Consider the following 24000-nt stretch of genomic DNA (forward strand, 5'->3'; position numbering starts at 1 on the left):
TCCAGCCTGGGCGACAGAGCAAGACTCCAGCTCAAAAAAAAAAAAAGAGAGACTTGGTCAGGTGGAGTGGTTCCCGCCTGTAATCCCAGCACTTTGGGAGGCTGAGGCGGGCGGATCACAAGGTCAAGATATCAAGACTATCCTGGCCAACATGATGAAACCCCATCTCTACTAAAAATACAAAAATTAGCTGGGCGTGGTGGTGCATCCCTGTCATCCCAGCTACTCGGGAGGCTGAGGCAGAAGAACTGCTTGAACCCGAGAGATGGAGGTTGCAGTGAGCCGAGATGGTGCCACTGCACTCCAGCCTGGCTACAGAGCGATAGGACCTACATATATAAAAGTATACGATAAAGGTAACATTTCATATAGATGGGGAAGGAACTGATTATTTCAAAGACTGCTCAGAAAATTAGGTCACAACTGGAAAGAAAAAAAAATGCTTCCGCCCGGCATGGTGACTCACGTGAGCCTATAATCCCAGCACTTTGGGAGGCCTTGGAGGGTGGATCACCTGAGGTCAGGAGCATGAGACCAGCCTGACCAATATGATGAAACCCCATCTCTACTAAAAATACAAAAATTAGTGAGGCATGGTGGTGGGTGCCTGTAATCCCAGCTATCTGGGAGGCTGATACAGGAGAATCGCTTGAATACGGGAGGCGGAGGTTGGAGTGAGCTGAGATCACACCATTGCACTCCAGCCTGGGCAACAAGAGCGAAACTCCGTCTCAAAAAAAAAAAAAATTGCTTCCATATTAGCCGGGCATGGTGACACGTGCCTGTTCCCAGCTACTCTGGAGGCTGAGGCAGGAGAATCACTTGAACCAGGGAGGCAGTGGTGGCAGTGAGAAGATCGTGCCACTGCACTCCAGCCTGGGCGACAGAGTGAGACCCTGTCTCAAATAAATAAATAAATAAATAAATAAATAAATAAAAAGCTTTCTTCCTCCTACCATTTATTTTTTAAAAACTCATATAGATTAATAGGGAGGCAGAGGTGGGCAGATCACCTGAGGTCAGGAGTTCGAGATCAGCCTGGTCAATATGGCAAAACCCTGTCTCCACTAAAAAATACAAAAATTAGCTGGGCGTGGTGTCTCACACCTGTAATCTCAGCTACTCAAGAGGCTGTGGCATAAGAATTGCTTGAACCCTCAAGACAGAGGTTGCAGCAAGCAGAAATCATGCCTAGGTGACAGAGCAAAACTCAGTCCCCCAAAAAATCATATAAATATTCAAATGTTGAAGGAATGGGTGGTTAGAAAATAAAATTAAAAATTAAAAAAGATTCAAATGTAGATCTAAACCATATGTAGAAATAATACGAATGAAAAATCCATTTATAATTTTTATAGACCTTCTAAACATGTTAAGTCAGAATACAAAAATTGAATACATTAGATTTGGCCTAGTTTTGAAGGACCTGTTTTGAAGCACATTGGGAGGCCAAGGTGGGTGGATCACTTGAGGTCAGGAGTTCAAGACCAGACTAGCCAACACAGCAAAACCATGTCTCTACTAAAAATACAAAAATTAGCCAGGCGTGGTAGCGGGCACCTGTAATCCCAGCTACTTGGGAGGCTGAGGCAGGAGAATCGCTTGAACTTGGGAGGTGGAGGTTGCAGTGAGCCAAGATCACACCACCGCACTCCAGCCTGGGCAGCAGAGCAAGACTTGGTGTCAAAAAAAAAAAAGAATGTCAGATTTGACAGATAAATAGTAGTTAATTAGGTGAAGGAGGGAGAGGTAATATTATAGACATATGCAAACACTGTTGAGGGATGAGGCCTAGCACACACAAGGAACTAAGAAAAGGCCAAAGTAGCAGGAGTATAGGAAGCAAATGGGAGAGAAGAAAAGGAAGAAGGTAAAGAGGAAAAACAGGGGCCAAAACATGCAAGCTTTTTTTAAGCCTTATTAGGAAATTTGGTCTTTATCCTAAGAGCAAAATAAGGCGAGGTGCGGTGTCTCATGCCTGTAATCCCAGCAGTTTGGGAGGCTGAGGTGGGTGGATCACCTGAGGTCAGGAGTTCAAGATCAGCCTGGCCAACATGGTGAAACACCGTCTCTACTAAAAAAATACAAAAATTAGCTGGGTGTGGTGGTGTGCACCTGTAATCCCAGCTACTCAGGAGGCTGAGGCAGGACAATCGCTTGAACGTGGGAGGTGGAGGTTGCAGTGAGCCAAGATCACACCACCGCACTCCAGCCTGGGCAGCAGAGCAACACTCGGTGTCAAAAAAAAAAAAAGAATGTCAGATTTGACAGATAAATAGTAGTTAATTAGGTGAAGGAGGGAGAGGTAATATTATAGACATATGCAAACACTGTTGAGGGATGAGGCCTAGCACACACAAGGAACTAAGAAAAGGCCAAAGTAGCAGGAGTATAGGAAGCAAATGGGAAAGAGGAAAAGGAAGAAGGTAAAGAGGAAAAACAGGGGCCAAAACATGCAAGCTTTTTTTAAGCCTTATTAGGAAATTTGGTCTTTATCCTAAGAGCAAAATAAGGCGAGGTGCGGTGCCTCATGCCTGTAATCCCAGCAGTTTGGGAGGCTGAGGTGGGTGGATCACCTGAGGTCAGGAGTTCAAGATCAGCCTGGCCAACATGGTGAAACACCATCTCTACTAAAAAAATACAAAAATTAGCTGGGTGTGGTGGTGTGCACCTGTAATCCCAGCTACTCAGGAGGTTGAGGCAGGACAATCGCCTGAACGTGGGAGGTGGAGGTTGCAGTGAGCCGAGATCACACCACCGCACTCCAGCCTGGGCGACAGGGCGAGACTCTGTCTCACAAACAAACAAACAAAAAAAGATCAAAATAAGGAGTGACATAACTGAAATGTACTGTAAAAAGATCATGCCAGGAGGATCATGGTGGCTCGCACCTGTAATCCCAGAACTTTGGGAGGCCGAGGAGTCCTTGTGACCAGGAGTTCAAAACCAGTCTGGGCAACACCTTGTCTTTACAAAAAATTTTAAAAATTAGCTAGGCACGGTGGCATGTGCCTGTTAGTCTCAGCTTCTTAGGAGGCAAAGGCAGAAGGATCTCTTTCTTGAGCCCAGGAGTTCAAGGTTGCAGTGAGATATGATCATGCAGAGTGAAAGGGAAGGAGGTGTCAAGGATGATTCTAGGTTTATGGCTTATGCAAATGGAAGGATGGATATGTGGTTCATGGAGGCAGGAAATGCAGGAAGAGGGCAAGGTTCTGGGAATGGGGTGAAAGTAATGAGTTAGGCTGAGTTGGAGGAGACTTTGAATTGTCCAGTAGGCAATTAGATATTTGCATCTGGAGGGCAGAGGGTCAGGGCTAGAAATACAAATTTGAGAGTCACTGCCATGCCCAGGTTATGGAGGATGTGCTTGCAAAGCAAACAGAAAAGCCAAATATGTAGAAAGGAAATCAGAAGTGTGGCATTAAAAAAGCCAAGTAAGAGAATGTTTCAAAGAGTCGTGGACAACAAATACATATTGGGCTTCTATTATGTATAAGGTCCTGTAAAATTGATACTGCTAGTATATATGTCTGAGGCCTTAAAGAAGCTTTATCATAACCACCTCTAAAGCTATACCTTTATTCAGAGGTTTTTCTCCTCAGTCTGAACAACATTGACTTCTTTCTCCTATTCCCAAACCCACTTGAACATGAAAGGTCACCTTTTTTTTTTTTTTTTTTGAGATGCAGTCTTGCTCAGTCACCCACCCTAGAGCGCAGGGGAGGGATCTCAGCTCACAGCAACCTCCATCTCTGGGGTTCAGGAGATTCTCCTGCCTCAGTCTCCCGAGTAGCTGGGATTACAGACGCCCACCACCACACCTGTAGGGAGCTGAAGGCCCATGGGATGTGACCAACTCAGCATTCCACTGGAGGCTCTATGATCAAACACCAAACTGTTAATCATGAATGCAGGATGTGAGCAAACTCACGACTGCTCCTGCCGGCAGAAGATTTGCTGGAGGCAATCACTCCCTGGCACTGAGGTTATCCACTGCGACATCTACAGAATGCGGTCTTGCAAGCCTACTCTGGACTGAGCAGCTGACCCCTTCTCCCACCTCCCTTCTCACTATCTCTTTTACCTAATAAATACAGAAGGCTGTGTAAAGCTCAGGGCCCTTGTCCACTAGAGGCAAGGTACCCCCTGACCCGTTCTTCCAAATATACTCTTTTGTCTCTTGTCTTTTATTCCCGCATTTGCCCTCCTTTGTTCAGCCCATAGGTCCGTGCGGGTTACATAGTGGTGCCCTGATCAGCAACAGAATCGGGTGCTCTACCCACACCTGCCTAAGTTTTGTATTTTTAATAGAGACAGGGTTTCACCACGTTGGCCAGGCTGGTCTTGAACCCATCTCAAGTGATCCACCCACTTAAGCCTCCCAAAATGCTGGGATTACAGGCGTGAGCCACTGCACCCGGCCGTGGTCACCATTTTTTAAAGTTCTATGTTCTTAGGCTAAAAAAAAAAATAAACTTCTCCCCAGCTATAACAAAAATTTCATATTATTCCTCTCCTACATCTCCAGAAACAGCCTAGTCAACCTGAAAATGTCTCGTTATTGGAATACTCTGACAGGTTAACTATAGACATTAACAGCAATAGGTCCTTCCTACCCTTAGAATTACATCAAGATAGCTACACAAGTCAGAAATGCAACATGTCAGAAATACTCAATAAAGATCCTGATAGATTATAAGCTCCATGAGGGCAGAGAATCTATCTTGTTTACCCTGTCATCTGGCACATAACTAGCATTTAATAAATATTTAATCTTGTTTTAGTGATCTAGTCTTCAGAGTGCTAATCCTGAATGGAGACCCCAGTCATAGGATTACTGTGGATCAAGTCAAAGAAAATAAAATATATAAAAGTACTCTACTTTGGCACTTTTACAATTGTAGACTTTTTTTGTTTTGTTTTGTTTTTGAGACTGAGTTTTCCTCTTGTCGCCCAGGCTGGAGTACAGTGTCATAATATCGGCTCACTGCAATCTCTGCCTCCCATGTTCCAGCAATTCTCCTGCCTCAGCCTTCCAAATAGCTGGGACTACAGGTACCCTCCACCACCCCCAGTTAATTTTGTATTTTTAGTAGAGACGGGGTTTTACCACATCGCCCAGGCTGGTCTTGAACTCCTGACCTCAAGTGATCTGCCAGCCTCAGCCTCCTAAAGTGATGGGATTACAGGTGTGAGCCACAGTGTCTGGCCTAATTGTAAACATTTTTAAAAAACGTCTCAGCATTAGCATTCTGCTGAGCTAGGTATTCTATAAGGATTTATTCCAACTGAATATGTGCATTAGAATGCTGTAAAAACTGAGAAACAGACTCAGATTTATTACGTACTTTTTTGTGTGATAAGTACTGTATATGTGTTAATTTAATCTTGACCAAAACCCCAGGAGATATTATCTTCTACTTGCAGGTGAGGAGACTGAGTAACTTGCTGAAGGTCACATAGTTGGTAACTTCCAGACATGTGATACAAATCCAAATCTGTGTGACTCCGCAGCCCATGCTGGTTTGCCCATAGCAATGTCTCTCAAATTTTTTCATGAAGTAACCTCAAGTTGCAAGAAAAACCAAAACATATTCCCAGGGGGGGTTTGGGAGATTACTGAAGTATCCAGTTTAAGCCTGATGTGTCTCTGACCTCATACTTTTCTCTTAAATTTTATTTTTATATTTGCATTTTACCCCCACATTTTGTTTTTATTTCTATATATATATATATATATATATTTTTGAGATGGAGTCTCGCTCTGTCACAGAGGCTGGAGTGCAGTGGCATGATCTTGGCTCACTGCAAGCTCTGCCTCCCGGGTTCACACCATTCTCCTGCCTCAGCCTCCCAAGTAGCTGGGACTACAGGTGCCTGCCACCACACCCGGCTAATTTTTTGTATTTTTAGTAGAGATGGGGTTTCACCATGTTAGCCAGGATAGTCTATCTCCTGATCTCATGATCCGCCCACCTCGGCCTCCCAAAGTGCTGTGAAACAGGCGTGAGACACCACGCTCGGCTAATTTATTTATTTTTAGAGGGAGTCTCTCTCTGTTTCCAGGCTGGAGTGCAGTGGCCTGATCTCACTCACTGCAACCTCTGCCTCCCGGGTTCAAGCTATTCTCCTGCCTCAGCCTCCTAAGTAGCTGGGACTATAGGCACACATCAACACGCCCAGCTAATTTTTGTGTTTTTAGTAGAGACAGGGTTTCATCATGTTGGCCAGGATGGTCTTGATCTCTTGACCTCATGATCCACCCGCCTCGGCCTCCCAAAGTGCTAGGATTACAGGAGTGAGCCACCGTGCCCGGCCTACCCCATGTTTTATTAAAGTTTATTTTCTTTTTCAAAAATTTTAATGATTTATCCACACTACACAGATGTAATGTCTGCTTAATATAAACCATTTCAAATGACTGAGGTAAATCATTTAACTCTTCCCTCCCTGAAAGATTTTTTTTGAGAAAAGTGATTACACAAGAAGGTGCACCTTCCATATTTATCCCATAGCTTTGTTTAGTTCCTAGTGCGTGGCTTCAAAAACCTGGATCCCAGTTTGAAAGCATGACTACAGAGCAAATTGCATTAAAGACATCTTAAGAATGATGATGAAAATAATTATTATAGGCAAGGGCCAGAAGATTTTTTTTTTTTTTTCTGAGACGGAGTCTCGCTCTGTCGCCCAGGCTGGAATGTGGTGGCGTGATCTAGGCTCACTGCAAGCTCCGCCTCCTGGGTTCATGCAATTCTCCTGCCTCAGCCTCCCGAGTAGCTGGGACTACAGGCGCCCACCACCGCACCCAGCTAATTTTTTGTATTTTTAGTAGAGACGGGGTTTCACCATGTTAGCCAGGATGGTCTCGATCTCCTGACCTTGTGATCTGCAGAAGATATTAATAGCACTTAAATTATACAGCTATAGATAGAGTTGAGTGGGGGTTTTTTTTGTTTTTTTATTTTGCTTTGTTTTGTTTTTGAGATGGAGTCTCGCTCTGTCGCCCAGATTGGAGTGGAGTTACGCAATCTCAGCTCACTGCAATCTCAACCTCCCGGGCTCAATTAGTTCTCCCACCTCAGCCTCCCAAGTAGCTGGGACTAGAGGCATGTACCACCATGCTGGCTAATTTTTGTATTTTTTGTAGAGATGGGGTTTTGCCCTGTTGCCCAGGCTGGTCTCAAACTCCTGAGATCAAGCGATGTGCCCTCTTTGGCCTCCCAAAGTGCTTGGATTCCAGGCTTAAGCCACTGTGCCAGGCCAAAGTAGTTTTGAACTTTCCACTGTCAACGAAAGAAATTCTAAACATGACCGATTCCACTGAGTTTGACCAAACTAACTGAAGACTTATTGTTGAATGTGGTAATACCATGTTTTTTCTTCACCCAAGAATCTGGGTGCTTTATAAGCATAAGCATGAATTCTCCCTGAGGATAGTATTTATGCGTCCACTGAGTGCTCAAATATAGACCATATTAGAAGTTAAGCAATGGGTTGAGTGGCCAACCACATTTTGGCCAGTCCTACAAGACTTTCTCTGACCTACCAAATGGGGTATAAATGCTTCTCGTATTCTCCTCGCCAGTAGGGACTCAAAATCTTAATAGCTCGGGGTAGTAAAAAGGATGCTAGGTTTGAATCTTGGCTTTAAGAAAACTGTGCTGAGGTGTTTTGTTTGTTTGAGACAGGGTTTCACTCTGTCACCCAAGCTGGAGTGCAGTGGCATGATCATAGCTCACTCCCAGGCTGAAGGGATCCTCCCACCACAGACTTCTGAGTAGCTGGGACGACCGGTGCATGCCACCATGCCCGGCTAATTTTTCGTACTTTTGGTACAGACAGTGTTTCGCCATGTTGTCGAGGCTGGTCTCAAACTCATGAGCTCAAAAAGATCCACCTGCCTCGACCTCCCAAAGTGCTGGGATTACAGGCACGAGCCACTGCGCCCGGCCAGCTTTTTTTCTTTTATCAGAATTGATATTAAACTATATGCTGAGCTTCCATGTCCTTATCTTCCTTTTGGCATGGCTATGGCCATTTGAAATGTGTGGGATTTGCTAAAGTGCTCAACATACGTTGTTTCCTTTTTTAGATCTAAGTATGTAGAGGGCTCTGATTTGCAATATTTAGAAAGTTCTTCTAAGCTGGGAAGAAAAGTCAAGACTAAGAATCATTGCCAACAGGGCCGGGCGCGGTGGCTCACGCCTGTACTCCCAGCATTTTGGGAGGCCGAGGCAGGCGGATCACGAGGTCAGGAGTTCGAGACCAGCCTGGCCAATATGGTGAAACCCCTTCTCTAATAATAATACAAAAATTAGCCGGGCATGGTGGCGTGCGCCTGTAATCCCAGGTACTCAAGAGGCTGAGGCAGGAGACTCACTTGAACCCGGGAGGCGAAGGTTGCAGTGAGCCGACATCGTGCCACTGCACTCCATCATGGGCAACACAGTGAGGCTCCGTCTCAAAAAAAAAAAAAAAAAATCGCCAATAGGTAGGGAATAAGTTACCCCCTGCTAAATAAGTTACACTCACCTAGGCAAGGAAGGAACTCATAAACCACCTTCTAAACTGCTTGTCTTCCTCCCCGAAGTTCTGTAATTTAGAGGGGGTCACTACCACTGCTTGAACACCCCTTCCCAAGTCTGTACCACAAAAGGAGCTCTTGTGTAGCCCAGCCCCTCCCTCTCAGGACCCCAGGAGCCCAGACACACTAATGGGGACATTAGTTGCTTACTTTTCCAGCTACTGCTTAAGCTAGGCAGGCCATGAAGAAATAACGGTCTCAGTAACCTCCATGCTCGGGATACGACTCCCGGGAAGACGTGGGTGGGTGCGGGGAATGCGGACTGATCCCTCCCAGCGGCCGTTGGGGGCTGGCCCACAATCCCTCGCGAGGGCGGGAAAAGCAATGTGGTGGTTGGGGTGGGGGGGGGGGGGTCAGAAAAGGGGGACGGTCAGCGGGAAGAGCCAAGAGACTGCAACTCTACAAAGAGCACGCAGATTAATTCTAATGATTGTTCCCTGAGCTTTTCACACCAAAATAATGGTAACTGGCTAGTGTGTGCTCGTTACGCTCACTACTCCCACTCGAGATCATTCCTATTAATGACTCTGAGGCTTCACCTAACAGGCCACGGTGGAGGCAAGGAAATGTGGCGTGGAGAACCCACTGGGCCTGGCTCTCCGTCCTATGGTCTCCGTCCATCGTTTTACAGTCAGGGTGTACATTTGATGAGGAATCTCTAAATGGGATTTTGGGGAATCAAAACGGAATGGTGCATAAGTGTGAAAATTTACAAGACTGCGCAAAGCTGCAAGGCCCGGAGCCCCGTGCGGCCAGGCCGCAGAGCCGGCCCCTTCCGCTTTACGTCTGACGTCACGCCGCACGCCCCAGCGAGGGCGTGCGGAGTTTGGCTGCTCAGGGGTTAGCAGCTGAGCCTGCGCGAGTGCGCGGGAAGACGTTCCGCTTTGAAATGCAGCGGGATTTGGTGAGTTTCCCGCTGTCTCCGGCGGTGCGGGTGAAGCTGGTGTCTGCGGGGTTCCAGACGGCTGAGGAACTCCTAGAGGTGAAACCCTCCGAGCTTAGCAAAGGTAATGACTCCTGATGGCAAGCTGAGGTGTAGGGGGGTTGCCCCTACACTGAGGCACACCGGCCGCCGTCAGCGCCGCCTCAGTCTTCGTTCTCTCGCCTCGGCCTTCAGCCCAGTCTCCGTTAGATTCTGCTTCCTCCCACGTCCATGTTTACAGCGTGAAAGAGCTCCTCGACTCCACTTACAAGTTGTCTGAATGGTTAGGAGAACTGTGGTCGTGAAAACATTTACTAATTGCTTTTCCTCTGGCAATGCCTGCTGAATGCTTTGAGGATTGTCTCATTTAACCCTCAACCCGCTTACGTAGATTATTATATTCAGTATATGGATGAGAGAACTGATATCTTGGGGAGCTTAGGTAACTTTTCATGCTAACTGGGTTAGGAAATACTGGAGTCAGAATTGGTTGTCTAATTTTTGCTGTTCCAAGATCCAAGGGGTAAGGGTTAAATTTCAGAAATGCAGGATTTTGTGTAGGACTAGAGACACTAAGAATGAGAAAGGGAGTAGAATCCCCGGAATCTTGAGGAAGCAGTAGAAAGAATATTCTCCTCTTACGTAATTAACTGAAACACCCAAAACCTCATATTCCAGAGCATTGCAGATGGGAACTACTGCATCCTGAGACATACAAATATGAGGCTGGCGGTGGTCACTTGTTGTGCACATTACTCTATGACATGTCTGGACCTGTACTATTCACTGAAGAAGATGGAACAGAATTTTAAGTTACTGCCCTTACTGATGGAAAATACAGAGGTTTCAATTCGCCTCTAAAGAATAAGTCTCGTGGACCCAGCCTTAACTGTTTAAGTCATACCGCGCGCAGACTGTGTCCCCCAAAATTTGATGGGCTCTTTTTTCTTCAACAAGTTCTTTTCAAAGAAGAAATGTGAGACCCTGAATAATAATGATCACTAACAACTATTGACTACTTTAGATGGTCTTGATACTCTACCAAGCTTTTTACATGTATCGTCTCATTCCCATTTTATAGACGAAAAAAATCTGAGCAAAAAAGAAAAAGTGAAGTAATTTGCCCAAAGTCACGCAGTAAGTGGTGCCAGGATTTACAAACCCAGGCAATCTAATTCCAGCATTCAGGCTCTTGATAGGATTTTCATTTCCTAAATGCTGTCATCACCATTGTCTTTTATTAGCCCCATATTTATGGCTCATATTCTTATCAGATCAAGCACTGATATATCAAACTGATAAGTGATGTCATCCTCACCATTATTTCTTCACCAGCTTGTTTTGTAATTGCCATTTTCTTTTCTCAGGCCACACTGTCAGATGGGTGAAATTGTGTAGTCGAGGAAGCATAAATGTATTCTTTAAAATGCTGGTGCCTTGAATAATTGTTCTCATTAGTTTGGAGTGATACATGAATTTTTTACATCAGTTATTTCCATGAAAAGTTTTTATTATAAATAATACATGCATATGTGCTTCTTAAAGTTGTACCTTGTTTTAAGCAGTTAAAACATCTATTTTCATTCTCATCTGAAAAATAATTTGTATACCTTATGAGAGCGAGATAATTATGGCTTCATAAGACCAAAAGGGATAGTAAAAATATGGTAATAGTGAGTACATTTTTATTTCTGCTTCCTGAGACACTTGTAGGTACTCAGAAATGCTTTAGTTGAATTGTTTCTGAGGTAATAGGTAATTCTTTATGTGATGACTAAGAAAACAAATACCTTTATTAAGCTGAATTTTTTTTTTTTTTTTTTTTTTTTTTTTTTTTTGAGACAGAGTCTCGCACTGTCATCCAGGCTGGAATGCAGTGGTGCGATCCAGGCTGGAGTGCAGTGGTGCAGGTTCAAGTGATTGTCCTGCCTCAGCCTCCCAAGTAGCTGGAATTATAACGCGTGCCACCATGCCCGGCTAATTTTTGTATTTTTAGTAGAGATGGAGTTTCACCATGTTGGCCAGGCTGGTCTTCAACTCCTGACCTCAGGTGATCTGGCTGCCTCAGCCTCCCAAAGTACTGGGATTTTAGGCATGAGCCACTGTGTCCGGCCAAACTGAAAAATTAAATGGTTGATAGAATGTTGCATTTTTATGTTTCTCCACTCCTAGCATCACTGTTGTCTACAAATTAATAAAGACAATCGATTATCATGTTACACTTTTAAATCTCTAAAATTAGGGTTCTTTTTTTCTTATTTTACTTTCAGAAGTTGGGATATCTAAAGCAGAAGCCTTAGAAACTCTGCAAATTATCAGAAGAGAATGTCTCACAAATAAACCAAGATATGCTGGTACATCTGAGTCACGCAAGAAGTGTACAGCACTGGAACTTCTTGAGCAGGAGCATACCCAGGGCTTCATAATCACCTTCTGTTCAGCACTAGATGATATTCTTGGGGGTGGAGTGCCCTTAATGAAAACAACAGAAATTTGTGGTGCACCAGGTGTTGGAAAAACACAATTATGGTAAAATAAAGTGTTCTCCTTTTAAGGGTGGGTTTAATAACATATTATGAAAGTAGTATTTTATACTATCGTCAGGAAACCAAGTAAGATATATATGTGCTCTTAATTTTAAGTGTGTATGTGCATTAAAAATTAGCTTACTATTTGTGTTACTTCATTATCCCTTCTTGATAAATGTATGCAATTATTCTGATGTGAAAAAGTGTTTCTTTTGCAAATTGTACTGCAGTCATAAGGTTAAACAGGAAGTTTCTGCTTTATTCATTCCTGAGACTATATTTGAAAGTCAGATGTTTGAAAGTAGATTTATGGCTAGGGCTAGTGGCTCATGCCTATAATCCCAGCACTTTGGGAGGCCGAGGCAGGAGGATTGCTTGAGCCCAGGAGTTTGAGGCCTGCCTGGGCAACATAGTGAGACCTCGTCTCTACTAAAAATGGAAAATTAGCTGAGTGTGGTGGCACATGCCTGTGGTCCTAGCTACTTGGGAGGCTGAGGCAGGAGGATCGCTTGAGCCAGGGAGGTCAAAACTGCAGTGAGCCTTAATCACATCACTGGGCAGCAGAGTGAGACCCTATCTCAAAAAAAAAAAAGAGGCCGGGGATGGTGGCTCACGCCTGTAATCCCAGCACTTTGGGAGGCTGAGGCGGGTGGATCACCTGAGATCAGGAGTTCAAGACCAGCCTGGTCAACATGGCGAAACCCTATCTCTACTAAAAATAAAAAAATTAGCCAGGCATGGTGGTTCACGCCTATAGTCTCAGCTCCTCGGGAGGCTGAGGCAGGAGAATCGCTTGAACTTGGGAGGTGGAGGTTGCAGTGAGCCAAGATCATGCCACTGCACTCCAGCTTGGGTGACAGAGCAAGACTCTGTCTCAAAAGAAAAAAAAAAAAAAGGTAGATTTATGTATAATAAGGGGCTCCATTTTGAGAGGCCTGGAAATGATTAAAATATTCTTAATTGGCTGGGCGCAGTGGCTGACGCTTGTAATCCCAGCACTTTGGGAGGCCAAGGCAGGCGGATCATGAGGTCAGGAGATCGAGACCATCCTGGCTAACACGGTGAAACCCCGTTTCTACTAAAAAATACAAAGAATTAGCCGGGCGTGGTGGCGGGCGCTTGTAGTCCTAGCTACTCGGGCAGCTGAGGCAGGAGAATGGCGTAAACCTGGGAGGCGGAGCTTGCAGTGAGCTTGGATCACGTCACTGCACTCCAGCCTGGGCGACAGAGCGAGACTCCGTCTCAAAACATAAATAAAATAAAATAAAATATCCTTAATCTTGGTTTTATAGGCATGCCCTCCCCGAATCCAGTTGATTTACATATAGTCGATTGGTTCACATTATATCTGGAGTCATGAAGAGTTAGACGTTTCTGTTGCCTTGGGGAGTATATTTACATTTATAAAACTTTAGTGATACCTAACTTGTCATTATCTGGAGTTCAAAAACACTACCTTAGATCATCATCATGATTTGGTTGTTTGTCATCTTTCTGTTGACAGTATGCAGTTGGCAGTAGATGTGCAGATACCAGAATGTTTTGGAGGAGTGGCAGGTGAAGCAGTTTTTATTGATACAGAGGGAAGTTTTATGGTTGATAGAGTGGTAGACCTTGCTACTGCCTGCATTGAGCACCTTCAGCTTATAGCAGAAAAACACAAGGGAGAGGGTAAGTTAGTAAATGATCTTCTTTTTTTCTGTATTAATAAAAGTAATTTGCATTTGTGCCCATCTGAGACCTCAGCAACACTCCATTTGGAATGTGAAGCCTAATTACTGGACAGTTAACTAGTGTTAAACTCTTTTACTACTGTTACAAAATGAGAAATGCCACAGCCTGGACTGGCTTTTTTTTCTTCCCCTTTTATGGCCCTCACTTCTTCCTGTAGGAGCTTTGGGACAAAACCTATGTATGTATTTCAGTCATCATACTCCATCTTATCAGGTGTAAGTTAACGGTGCCGGACACCTTAATATAAGCAACTGTTGTTAAATGCTTTCCAATGTATAAGGACTTCCATATTGGTTTTCCAAAAACCAAAGGTAGCTTTGAAAACCACGTCTGAGGCCGGATGCAGTGCTCATGCCTGTAATCCCAGCCCTTTGGGAGGCCAAGGCGGGTGGATCACGAGGTCAGGAGTTCAAGACCAGCCTGGCCAACATGATGAAACCCTATCTGTACTGAAAATACCAAAATTAGCCAGGTGTGATGGCACATGCCTGTAATCTCAGCTACTAAGGAGGCTGAGGCAGGAGAATCACTTGAACTCAGGAGTTGGAGATTGCAGTGAGCCCAGATTACGCCACTGCACTCCAGCCTAGGCAACAGAGTGAGACTACTCTGTCTCTTAAAAAAAAAAAAACCACGTCTGAAATCTTTGGATTGTTAAGCAGATTGACTTGGGGGCTTTGATTATATAGCTGATTTCATAACTGCACTAATTGTTAAAGTGTTTGGGAGGTGTTGTTTTGGTGCTTGTTATGTGAAAATAAAGTGACTGTAAAACGATTTTTTTTTTTTTTTTTTGAGACAAAGTTTCGCTTTTGCTGCCCAGGCTGGAGTGCAGTGGCACAATCTTGGCTCACTGCACCTTCCACCTCCTGGGTTCAAGGGATTCTCCTGCCTCAGCCTCCCGAGTAGCTGGAATTACAGGCATGTGCCACCACGCCCAGCTAATTTTGTATTTTTAGTACAGACAGGGTTTCTCTATGTTGATCAGGCTGGTCTCAAACTCCTGACCTCAGGTGATCCTCCCGCCTCAGCCTCCCAAAGTGCTGGGATTACGGGCGTGAGCCACCGCGCCCGGCCAATTTTTTTTTTCTTTTTTGAGAGAGTCTTGCTCTGTGGCCCAGGCTAGAGTACAGTGGCGCGATCTCGGCTCACTGCAGCCTCTGCCTCCCAGGTTCAAGCAATTCTCCTGCCTTAGCCTCCTGAGTAGCTGGAATTATAGGCATGTGTCACCATGCCCAGCTAATTTTTTTTTTTTTTTTTTTTTTTGAGACAGGGTCTCACTGTCGCCCAGGCTAGAGTGTAATGGCACAATCTCAGCTCACTGCAAGCTCTGCCTCCTGGGTTCACGCCATTCTCCTGCCTTAGCCTCCCAAGTAGCTGGGACTACAGGCGCCCACCACCATGCCCAGCTAATTTTTTTTGTATTTTTAGTAGAGACAGGGTTTCACTATGTTAGCCAGGATGGTCTCGATCTCCTGACCTCATGATCTGCCTGCCTTGGCCTCCCAAAGTGGTGGGATTACAGGCATGAGCCACCGCACCCGGCCACACCCAGCTAATTTTTGTATTTTTTGTAGAGAGGGGGTTTCACCATATAGGCAAGTCAGCTCTTGAACTCCTGACCTCAGGTGATCCGCCCACCTCGGCCTCCCAAAGTGCTGGGATTATAGGCGTGAGCCACCACGCCCAGCCTTAAACAGTTTTTTGAAAGATAATTTATAGGCCGGGTGCAGTGTCTCATTCCTGTAAACCCAGCACTTTGGGAGGCCGAGGCGGGCGGATCATCTGAAGTCAGGAGCCATGGCGAAACCCCGTCTGTACTAAAAATACAAAAAATTAGCCGAGCATGGTGGCAGGTACCTGTAATCCCAGCTACTCAGGAGGATGAGGCAGGAGAATCGCTTGAACCCAGGAGGCGGAGGTTGCAGTGAGCCGAGATCGTGCCACTGCACTCCATTCTGGGCGACAAAAGTGAAACTCCTTCTCAAAAAAAAAAAGGAAATTTATATTCAAGTTCTTATCCTTTAAATTACTTATAAATTAAATGGCTTATGGATTGACTGTTTTCTTATTTATTTATTTATTTTAAGATGGAGTTGCACTCTGTCACCCAGGCTGGAGTGCAGTGGCACGATCTCAGCTCACTGCAACCTCTGCCTGCTGGGTTCAAGCAATTCTCCTGCCTCAGCCTCCTGAGTAGCTGGGACTACGGGCATGTGCCACAATGCCCGGCTAATTTTTTGTTTTTTTAGCAGAGATGGAGTTTCACCATGCTGGCCAGGCTGGTCTCGAACTCCTGACCTTGTGATCTGCCCGCCTCGGCCCCCAAAGTGCTGGGATTACAGGCGTGAGCTACAGCGCCCGGCCTATTGTTTTCTTTTTCTTTGTTTTTATTTTTTGGATGTGCGGTCTTTATTCTTTCCAATAGAAGTTTTAAAAAAAATGCTTTTCATAAGATTTCCTTTAAATGAGTATATTTCCTTTAAATGAGTGTAGTCAGCTGGATTTTTTTTTTCATGGAGGTACTAAGTGTCCCATTTCGCTGATGACCAGCATGCTTACTGAAAGCCCTTTGGACCCTAGCAGAATATGCCACCCTGAAATATGCCACTTTGGCATAAAGATTATTTTGAGCTGAAGGCAATTGAAAAGAAACAGATAAATCTGTCTGCCCTTCCTAAAAACAGGACATAAATGCACAGAAGAGTTCCATCTTCCCTCTCTTACAGGAAGACAAAAGTTAATCACCACAGACAACTTTAGACCGTTATCAGCGTACATAACAAATTTTACTAGCTATCTTTTATCTCCAGTTAGTTTCAATATTTGCTGCCTTTAGAGACTCAGGGTCCTTTTCCTTTGTCTTGTTACTTCTCTAAAAATTTATTGTACCTTCGGGATGATAAGCTCAAATCTTTTTTTTTTGAGACAGAATCTGGCTCTACCGCCTAGGCTGGAGTGCAGTGGCGCAATCTTGGCTTACTGCAACCTTCACCTCCCAGGTTCAAGCGATTCTCCTGACTCAGCCTCCTGAGTAGCTGGGAGCTGCGAATACAGGCACGTGCCACCATACCTGGCTAATTTTTGTATTTTTAGTAGAGACAGAGTTTCATCATGTTGGCCAGACTGGTCTCAAACTTCTGACCTCAAGTGATCCTCCTACGTCGGCTTCCCTAAGTGCTGGGATTATGAGTGTGAACACCTGTGCCCAGCTCCAAATCTAACCAAACTTTTGAGTTACTAATCTCTGGACTCCCCTGTGTTGTTACATGCACTATGCACAATTAATAAACTTTTTCTCTTGTTAATCCATCTTTTGTCAGTCCGATTTACAGGGCTCCAGCCAAGAAACCTAAGAGGGTGGCAGGAAAAGGAGTTTTTCTTCCCTTATACCTTAAAGCTACCTATTTCACAATGTGTGTTTGTAATAGTGTCTTAAAACCTTACTGTAACTAGAGTAGGTGTAGCACTAGGATATAAAGTTTTTATTTTTATTTTAATTAATTTATTTTTTAAGATGGGGTCTCAGTCCGTCATCCAGGCTGGAGTGCAGTGGTGCGATCTGGGCTCACTGCAAGCTCTGCCTCCTGGGTTCACGCCATTCTCCTGCCTCAGCCTCCCGAGTAGCTGGGACTACAGGCGCCCGCCACCACGCCTGGCTGACTTTGTATTTTTAGTAGAGATGGGGTTTCACCGTGTTAGCCAGGATGGTCTCGATCTCCTGACCTCATGATCTGCCCACCTCAGCCTCCCAAAGCGCTGGGATTACAGGCGTGAGCCACCACACCTGGCCTAAAGTTTTTAAATGATTGATATGAGATTAAATTGTCATTGTTTTGGTGAAAATTTGACTCTGCTAAGTGTCTATTTGCAATAGGAAATGTTTTCTATTTTAAAATATAGCTTCTTGTGTTAATATTTAAGTACATTTTATTTATTTTTAATATTTTACTTTTTGTGAAACAGGGTCTCACTTTGTCATCCAGGCCGGATTGCAGTGGCATGATCACAATTCACTGCAGCCTTGACCTCCCTGGGCTCAGGTGATCCTCTCACTTCAGCCCCCCAAGTAGCTGGGGCTACAGGTGGGCACTACCATGCCCAGCTAATTTTTTTTGCATTTTTTGTAGAGACGGAGTTTCACCATGTTGCCCAGGCTGGTCTTGAACTTATGGGCTCAAGAGATCTACGTGCCTTGGCCTCCTAAAGTGTTAGAATTACAGGCGTGAGCCACCACGCCTGGCTAAGTACATTTTAAAATGCAGTAACTGGCCGGGTGTGGTGGCTCACGCCTGTAATCCCAGCACTTCAGGAGGCCGAGGCAGGCAGATCACGAGGTCAGGAGATCGAGACCATCCTTGCTAACATGGTGAAACCCCGTCTCTACTAAAAATACAAAAAATTAGCCTGGCGTGGTGGCGGGCACCTGTAGTCCTGGCTGCTGGGGAGGCTGAGGCAGGAGAATGGCATGAACCCAGGAGGCAGAGCTTGCAGTGAGCTGAGATCACGGCACTGCACTCCAGCCTGGGGGACAGAGCAAGACTCCGTCTCAAAAAAATGAAAAAGAAAAAATGCAGTAACTGATTGGTTTCTCTCTGAAATATGTGCAAAATCAAACTTTTTTTTTTTTTTTCTGAGACACAGTCTTGCTCTGTCGCCCAGGCTGGAGTGCAGTGGCGGGATCTCAGCTCACTACAACCTCCGTCTCCCGGGTTCAAGCCAGTCTCCTGCCTCAGCCTCCCGAGTACCTGGGATTACAGGCATGCACCACCACACCAAGCTAATCTTTATATTTTTAGTAGAGATGTGTTTCACCATGTTGGCCAGGCTGGTCTTGAACTCCTGACCTAGTGATCCACCCAGCTTCCCAAAGTGCTGTGATTACAAGTGTGAGCCACCACGCCCAGCCTCAAACTGTTTGTTTTAAACATCCAATCTAAGAAAGATTTTATATAATTGTTGCCAGTTAAATATCAAATTATACTATAGCATTCAAGAGAAAAAATGCTTCATTTGAACATTTTTTCTAACTGTGTTTTTTGTTTTTTGTTTTTTTTCCTGAGACAGAGTTTTCATTCTGTCACCCAGGTTGGAGTACAGTGCTGCTATCATAGCTTACTGCAGCCTTGACCTCCCAGGCTCAAGCAATCCTCTCACCTTAACCTCCTGAGTAGCTACGACCAGAGTTGCACACCACCACACCTGACTAATTTCTGTATTTTTTGCAGAGATGGGGTTTTCCATGTTTCCCAGGCTGCCGTTAACTCTTAATTTGTAGTCCTATAGAAAAAAGCAAGAAAGAGAAACTTCCATTATGTTACTTCTGTTCAATGAAGCCAGTGACTAGAAATATGAAAAGGCAGGCATTAAAACACTAGTTGTATATGTTTATAAATAATTTTACATAGCCTAATATGTAAGGAAACAGTGGAAAAATGTGAAAATAATAGATCAGGTCGGGTGTGGTGGTTCATGCCTGTAATCCCAGGCGTGAATTTGGGAAGCTGAGGCGAGCAGATCACTTGAGGTCAGGAGTTCAAGACCAGCCTGGCCAACAAGGTGAAACCCCGTCTCTACTAAAAATACAAAAATTAGCTGGGCATGGTGGCGAGTGACTGTAATCCCAGCTACTCAAGAGGCTGAGGCAGGACAATCGCTTGAGCCCAGGAGGCAGAGATTGCAGTGTGCCGAGATCGCATCATTGCACTCCAGCCTGGGTGACAGAGTGAGACTTTATCTAAAAAAAAAAAAAAAAATCAAGTGGCTGGGCACAATGGTTTATGCCTGTAATCCCAGTGCTTTGGGAGGCTGGGGCGGGAGGATCCCTTGAGCCTAGGAATTCGAGGTTGCAGCGAGCTATGATTGTGCCACTGTGCTCCAGCCTGGGTGTCAGAGTGAGACCTTATCTCTGAACAGATTAAGAGAGACATCAGGTGGGGGGCGGCGACGGATAGCATTAGGAGATATACCTAATATAAATGACGAGTTAATGGGTGCAGCACACCAAAATGGCACATGTATACATATGTAACCACGTTGTGCACATGTACCCTAGAACTTTAATTAAAAGATCAGGAATTATGAACTGTTTATAGTAATTTTGCTATAATTTGTCATCTTTCAGTTAAAGAATTTTGTTATCCAAAGGAGAACATTTTGTTATTAAAAAGCATTGTTTTTGTACAATTGCCAGTACATCCAAACAGGTAAAACTAATTAAGATTGTTTTGTTGTTTCAGAACACCAAAAAGCTTTGGAGGATTTCACTCTTGATAATATTCTTTCTCATATTTATTATTTTCGCTGTCGTGACTACACAGAGTTACTGGCACAAGTTTATCTTCTTCCAGATTTCCTTTCAGAACACTCAAAGGTATGAGTCAGACTACTGAAATGTAACTAACCAAGTATTTTTTGAGGTGTTTGATAAGCATGAAAAAATAACCAGTACAGTAGCATAAAATCAAAGTCAAAGCCCATTGAGAAAATCTCTTCCTTCCTTGACCTACAATTAATTTATATTTATATTTGTTTTGTGTATGTATATGTATATATAGTTTATGCTCAGAGTAAGAAATTGAAATAATATAGAAGTTTCATTTCCAGTAATAGTGGAATAGCTCCTATCAAACCACATTGTATAGAAAGGTATGAAATGAAAAATAAAAACTTCCTTGTGCTACTGTTTTCTAGTGCTTCTCCCCAAAGGTGATCACTATTGGCCAGGTGCAGTGGCTCATACTTGTAATCCCAGCACTTGGGGAGGCCATGGTGGGAGGATCATTTGAGCCCAGTAGTTCAAAACCAGCCTGGGCAACATAGTAAGACATTGTCCCCACCAAAAAAAAATTAGCCATGTGTGGTGTAGCTGTAGTCTCAGCTACCAAGGGCTGGGTGGAGCAGGCCTGAGGTGGAAGGATTGCTTGAGCCCAGCAGTTCAAGGCTACATTGAGCTACCCTGCCATCATGTATCACCTTTTTTTTTTTTTTTTTTTGGTAGAAATGGAGTCAACTCCTGGGGTTAAGCGATTCTCCCACCTCAGCCTCCCAGAGTGCTGGGATTATAGGCATGAGCCACTGTGCCTGGCCCTTTAATTTTGGTAAACATTATCAGTGACAAAGATTCTCCTTGACTGAACTTGGCCCCATCCTGTCTTTGGCCTTCCCAGTCCAGTCTTAGCAAAGAATCCTGCTGTCAGTTCAGAGAGATTCTCTCACATTTGATAGTCTGAGCACCTTTGATACCTGATCACGTTCCTCATTCCCCACCTTTGATATTTAAATCCTTGGCTTGCCTTTATTTATTTATTTTTTATTTTTTAATTTGATGGAGTCTGGCTCTGTCGCCCAGGCTGGAGTGCATTGGCGTGATCTTGGTTCACTGCAACCTCTGCTTCCTGGGTTAAGGCAATTCTCCTGCCTCAGCCTCCCAAGTAGCTGGGACTACAGGCATGCGCCACAACGCCTGGCTAATTTTTTTTTTTTTTTGTATTTTTGGTAGAAACAGGGTTTTGCATGTTGGCCAGGCTGCTCACCTGGCTGGCCTGCCATTAGTAAGAATCCTGTTCGGTCAGTTTAGCAAGAATTTCCCTACCCTTGATGTCTCACTGTTAGTAATTGTTCATCCACTGACCCCTTCACCTTGCTCTTGGTTGTGAATCCCCAGTTGTCCTTGTATTCTGATTTGAACCCAGTCTCTCTCCCCTATTGTGATACCCCTATTAGAATAGTCTTGAATACAGTCTCCTTACTGTTTTAAGAAGTGTTAGAATAATTTTTTCTTGAACATAAATCGTCCTTCAGAAAGACTGCACCAATTTCTACTCTTACTGACAATATATGAGAATGCCTATTACCCATGATCCTGACCTTTTGAATATTTTTGCCAAGATTCTGCATGGAAAATGCCATCTCTTTGTTATTTTATTTATTTATTTTAATTAATTAATTTTTTTTTGAGACAGAATCTTGCTCTGTTGCCCAGCCTGACTAACGTGGCAAAACCCCGTCTCTACCTAAAAATACAAAAATTAGCCTGGTGTGTTGGCATGCACCTGTGATCCCAGCTACTTGGGAGGCTGAGACAGGAGAATCGCTTGAACCTGCGAAGCAGAGGTTGCAGTGTGCTGAGATCGTGCCACTGCACTCCAGCCTGGGCGACAGAGAGAGACTCTGTCTCAAAATTCATAAATAAAAATTAAATAAATAAATACAATAGAAATTAATTTTCTTAGAGTTCTGGAGCCTAAAAGTTCAAGATCAAAGTTCTAGCTGATTCAGTTTCTGGCGAGGGCTTTCTTCCTGGCTTGCAGACAGCCATCTTTTCTCTGTGTCCTCATATGATAGGGAGGAAAAGAAGGAGAGAGTGAATTCCCTGGTGTTTCTTCTTTTTTTTTTCTTTTTTTTTTGGGGGGGTGGAGTTTCGCTTTTGTCACCCAGGCTGGAGTGCAATGGCGTGATCTCAGCTCACTACAACCTCCACCTCCCGGATTCAAGCGATTCTTCTGCCTCAGCCTCCAGAGTAGCTGGGACTACAGGCGCATGCCACCACGCCTGGCTAATTTTTGTATTTTTAGTAGAGACAGGGTTTCCCCCTGTTGGCCAAGATGTTCTCGATCTCCTGATCTTGTGATCCGCCCACCTCGGCCTCCCAAAGTGCTGGGATTACAGGCGTGAGCCACCGTGCCTGACCCCTAATATTTCTTCTTACAAGGACGCTAATCATCTTAGATTAGGGTCCCATCTTTATGAACTTATTTGATTACTTCCTTAGAAGTCCTTTCTCCACATACATTCACATTGGGGTTTAGGGATTCAACATACGAATTTTAAGGGGACACAATTGAGTTCCCAGAAGTTTGCCCCTGGCCCCTTGCCCCCCTACCCCCTACCTGCCCGCCAAATTCATGTTTTTCTTGTATCCATTCCATCCACACAGCCCCAAAGGTCTTAACTGGTTCCATCATCAACTCTAAAAGTCCCAGGCCTCATCTAAATATTATCTAAATCAGAGATTGGTGAGACTCAAGTTATAATTCATCCTGAAGTGAAATTCCCTTCCAGCTGTGAACGTTTGAAATCAGGCAAGTTATATGCTTTCAAAATACAATAGTAGGAAATGCATAGGATGAACATTCCCAAAAGGATTATGGGTGCCTAGCAAGGCAAATTTCATTGGACCATAAGGCTCAAGAATAATCCTTTGCTGGCCAGGCACGGTGGCTCATGCCTGTAATCCCAGCACTTTGGGAGGCTGAGGCAGGCGGATCACGAAGTCAGGAGTTTGAGACCACCCTGGCCAATATGGTGAAACCCTGTCTCTGCTAAAAATACAAAAATTAGCCGGGCATGGTGGTGCGTGCCTGTAGTCCCAGCTACTAGGGAGGCTGAGGCAGAAGAGGTTGCAGTGACATGAGATCATGCCACTGCACTCCAGCCTGAGTGACAGAGTGAGACTCCATCTCAAAAAAATAATAATAATTAAAAAAAGAATGATCCTTTGCTTTGATGCTCTGCCTTCCAGGCCCACTGCAGTAGCAGAATCACCCTACTGCTCTGTGGGGTGGCCCTGCCCCTTCCTCTCTCTGCAAGGGCCCCACCCTCTGAAACCAAGGACGACGTAGCATTGCCCCCTGGGCTTATGGTAAGAGTGACAGCTCTGAGGATCTGTGATCCCCTTTGGCATCATTCTTTCCTTTTCTTGAGGAATAGGGCACATTCACAGTCAAGTAGCTCATGGTTTTCTCTTGTGGAATCAAGGAAGTCCAACAGCCTTCCTTCATTCTTTCCCACTTACTCTGTCCTCTTTACTTCAAACTAGCAGTGTTTCTGCTGTTATAATCCCTTATCTATCACTGGCTTCTGCTGAGATGGCTGATTAACATCATGGATAATCTATTTATAGAGTCATTGTTCAACCGTACCTTTGGTCTCTCTAGAGCAAGCTTTCTTATTTTTAGCAATATGGATAGGCTGAGAATTTTCTACATCTCTAAGTTCCGGTTCCTTCTTCCTGAACAATTCCTTCTTCAATTCATCTGTCTCCTCTTTCATTTTTACTATAAGTGGTCTAGGAGAAACCAAGCCACTTCCTCTACACTTTGCTTAGAAATCTCCTGAGATAAATAGCCAATTTCATTTCTCACAAGTTTTACCTTCCATAAAATACTAGAACACAGCCAAGTTCTTTGCCACTTTATACTAAGCACCAGCTTTCCTTCAGTTTCCAGTAA

The 24000-nt window shown here is 44.4% G+C and overlaps 3 protein-coding genes across 15 annotated transcripts in view; 1 reads left to right on the forward strand and 2 right to left on the reverse strand.

Annotated features, from left to right (window-relative positions):
• Nucleotides 1–8856, reverse strand: part of IGBP1C (IGBP1 family member C) — a 32003-nt gene extending 23147 nt beyond the window's left edge. The window contains exon 1 of the mRNA XM_054670512.1: nt 8735–8856. The gene's annotated coding sequence lies outside the window, so the exon portion shown is untranslated. The remainder of the gene's footprint in view (nt 1–8734) is intronic.
• TEX14 (testis expressed 14, intercellular bridge forming factor) overlaps nt 1–8868 on the reverse strand; it is a 141833-nt gene extending 132965 nt beyond the window's left edge. Inside the window, exon 1 of one of the 2 annotated variants that reach the window (XM_016932656.2) lies at nt 8735–8868. The gene's annotated coding sequence lies outside the window, so the exon portion shown is untranslated. The remainder of the gene's footprint in view (nt 1–8734) is intronic. The other variant, XM_009432926.4, reaches the window with a different exon arrangement.
• Nucleotides 8869–8898: 30 nt separating this feature from the next.
• Nucleotides 8899–24000, forward strand: part of RAD51C (RAD51 paralog C) — a 41227-nt gene continuing 26125 nt past the window's right edge. For 11 of the 12 annotated variants that reach the window (XR_010153031.1, XR_010153030.1, XR_010153034.1 and 8 more), the window contains exons 1-4: nt 8908–9591; nt 11777–12035; nt 13539–13705; nt 20008–20141. Coding sequence is in view for 5 of the 12 variants with exons in the window: in XM_063799078.1 (XP_063655148.1) it covers nt 9474–9591; nt 11777–12035; nt 13539–13705; nt 20008–20141 (678 nt within the window). In the remaining 7 variants the exon portion in view is untranslated. Of the gene's footprint in view, nt 9592–11776; nt 12036–13538; nt 13706–20007; nt 20142–24000 lie in introns of all 12 variants that reach the window. The other variant, XM_016930837.4, reaches the window with a different exon arrangement.

The sequence above is a fragment of the Pan troglodytes genome, chromosome 19 (genome assembly GCF_028858775.2).
Source record: "Pan troglodytes isolate AG18354 chromosome 19, NHGRI_mPanTro3-v2.0_pri, whole genome shotgun sequence".
NCBI lineage: Eukaryota > Metazoa > Chordata > Mammalia > Primates > Hominidae > Pan > Pan troglodytes.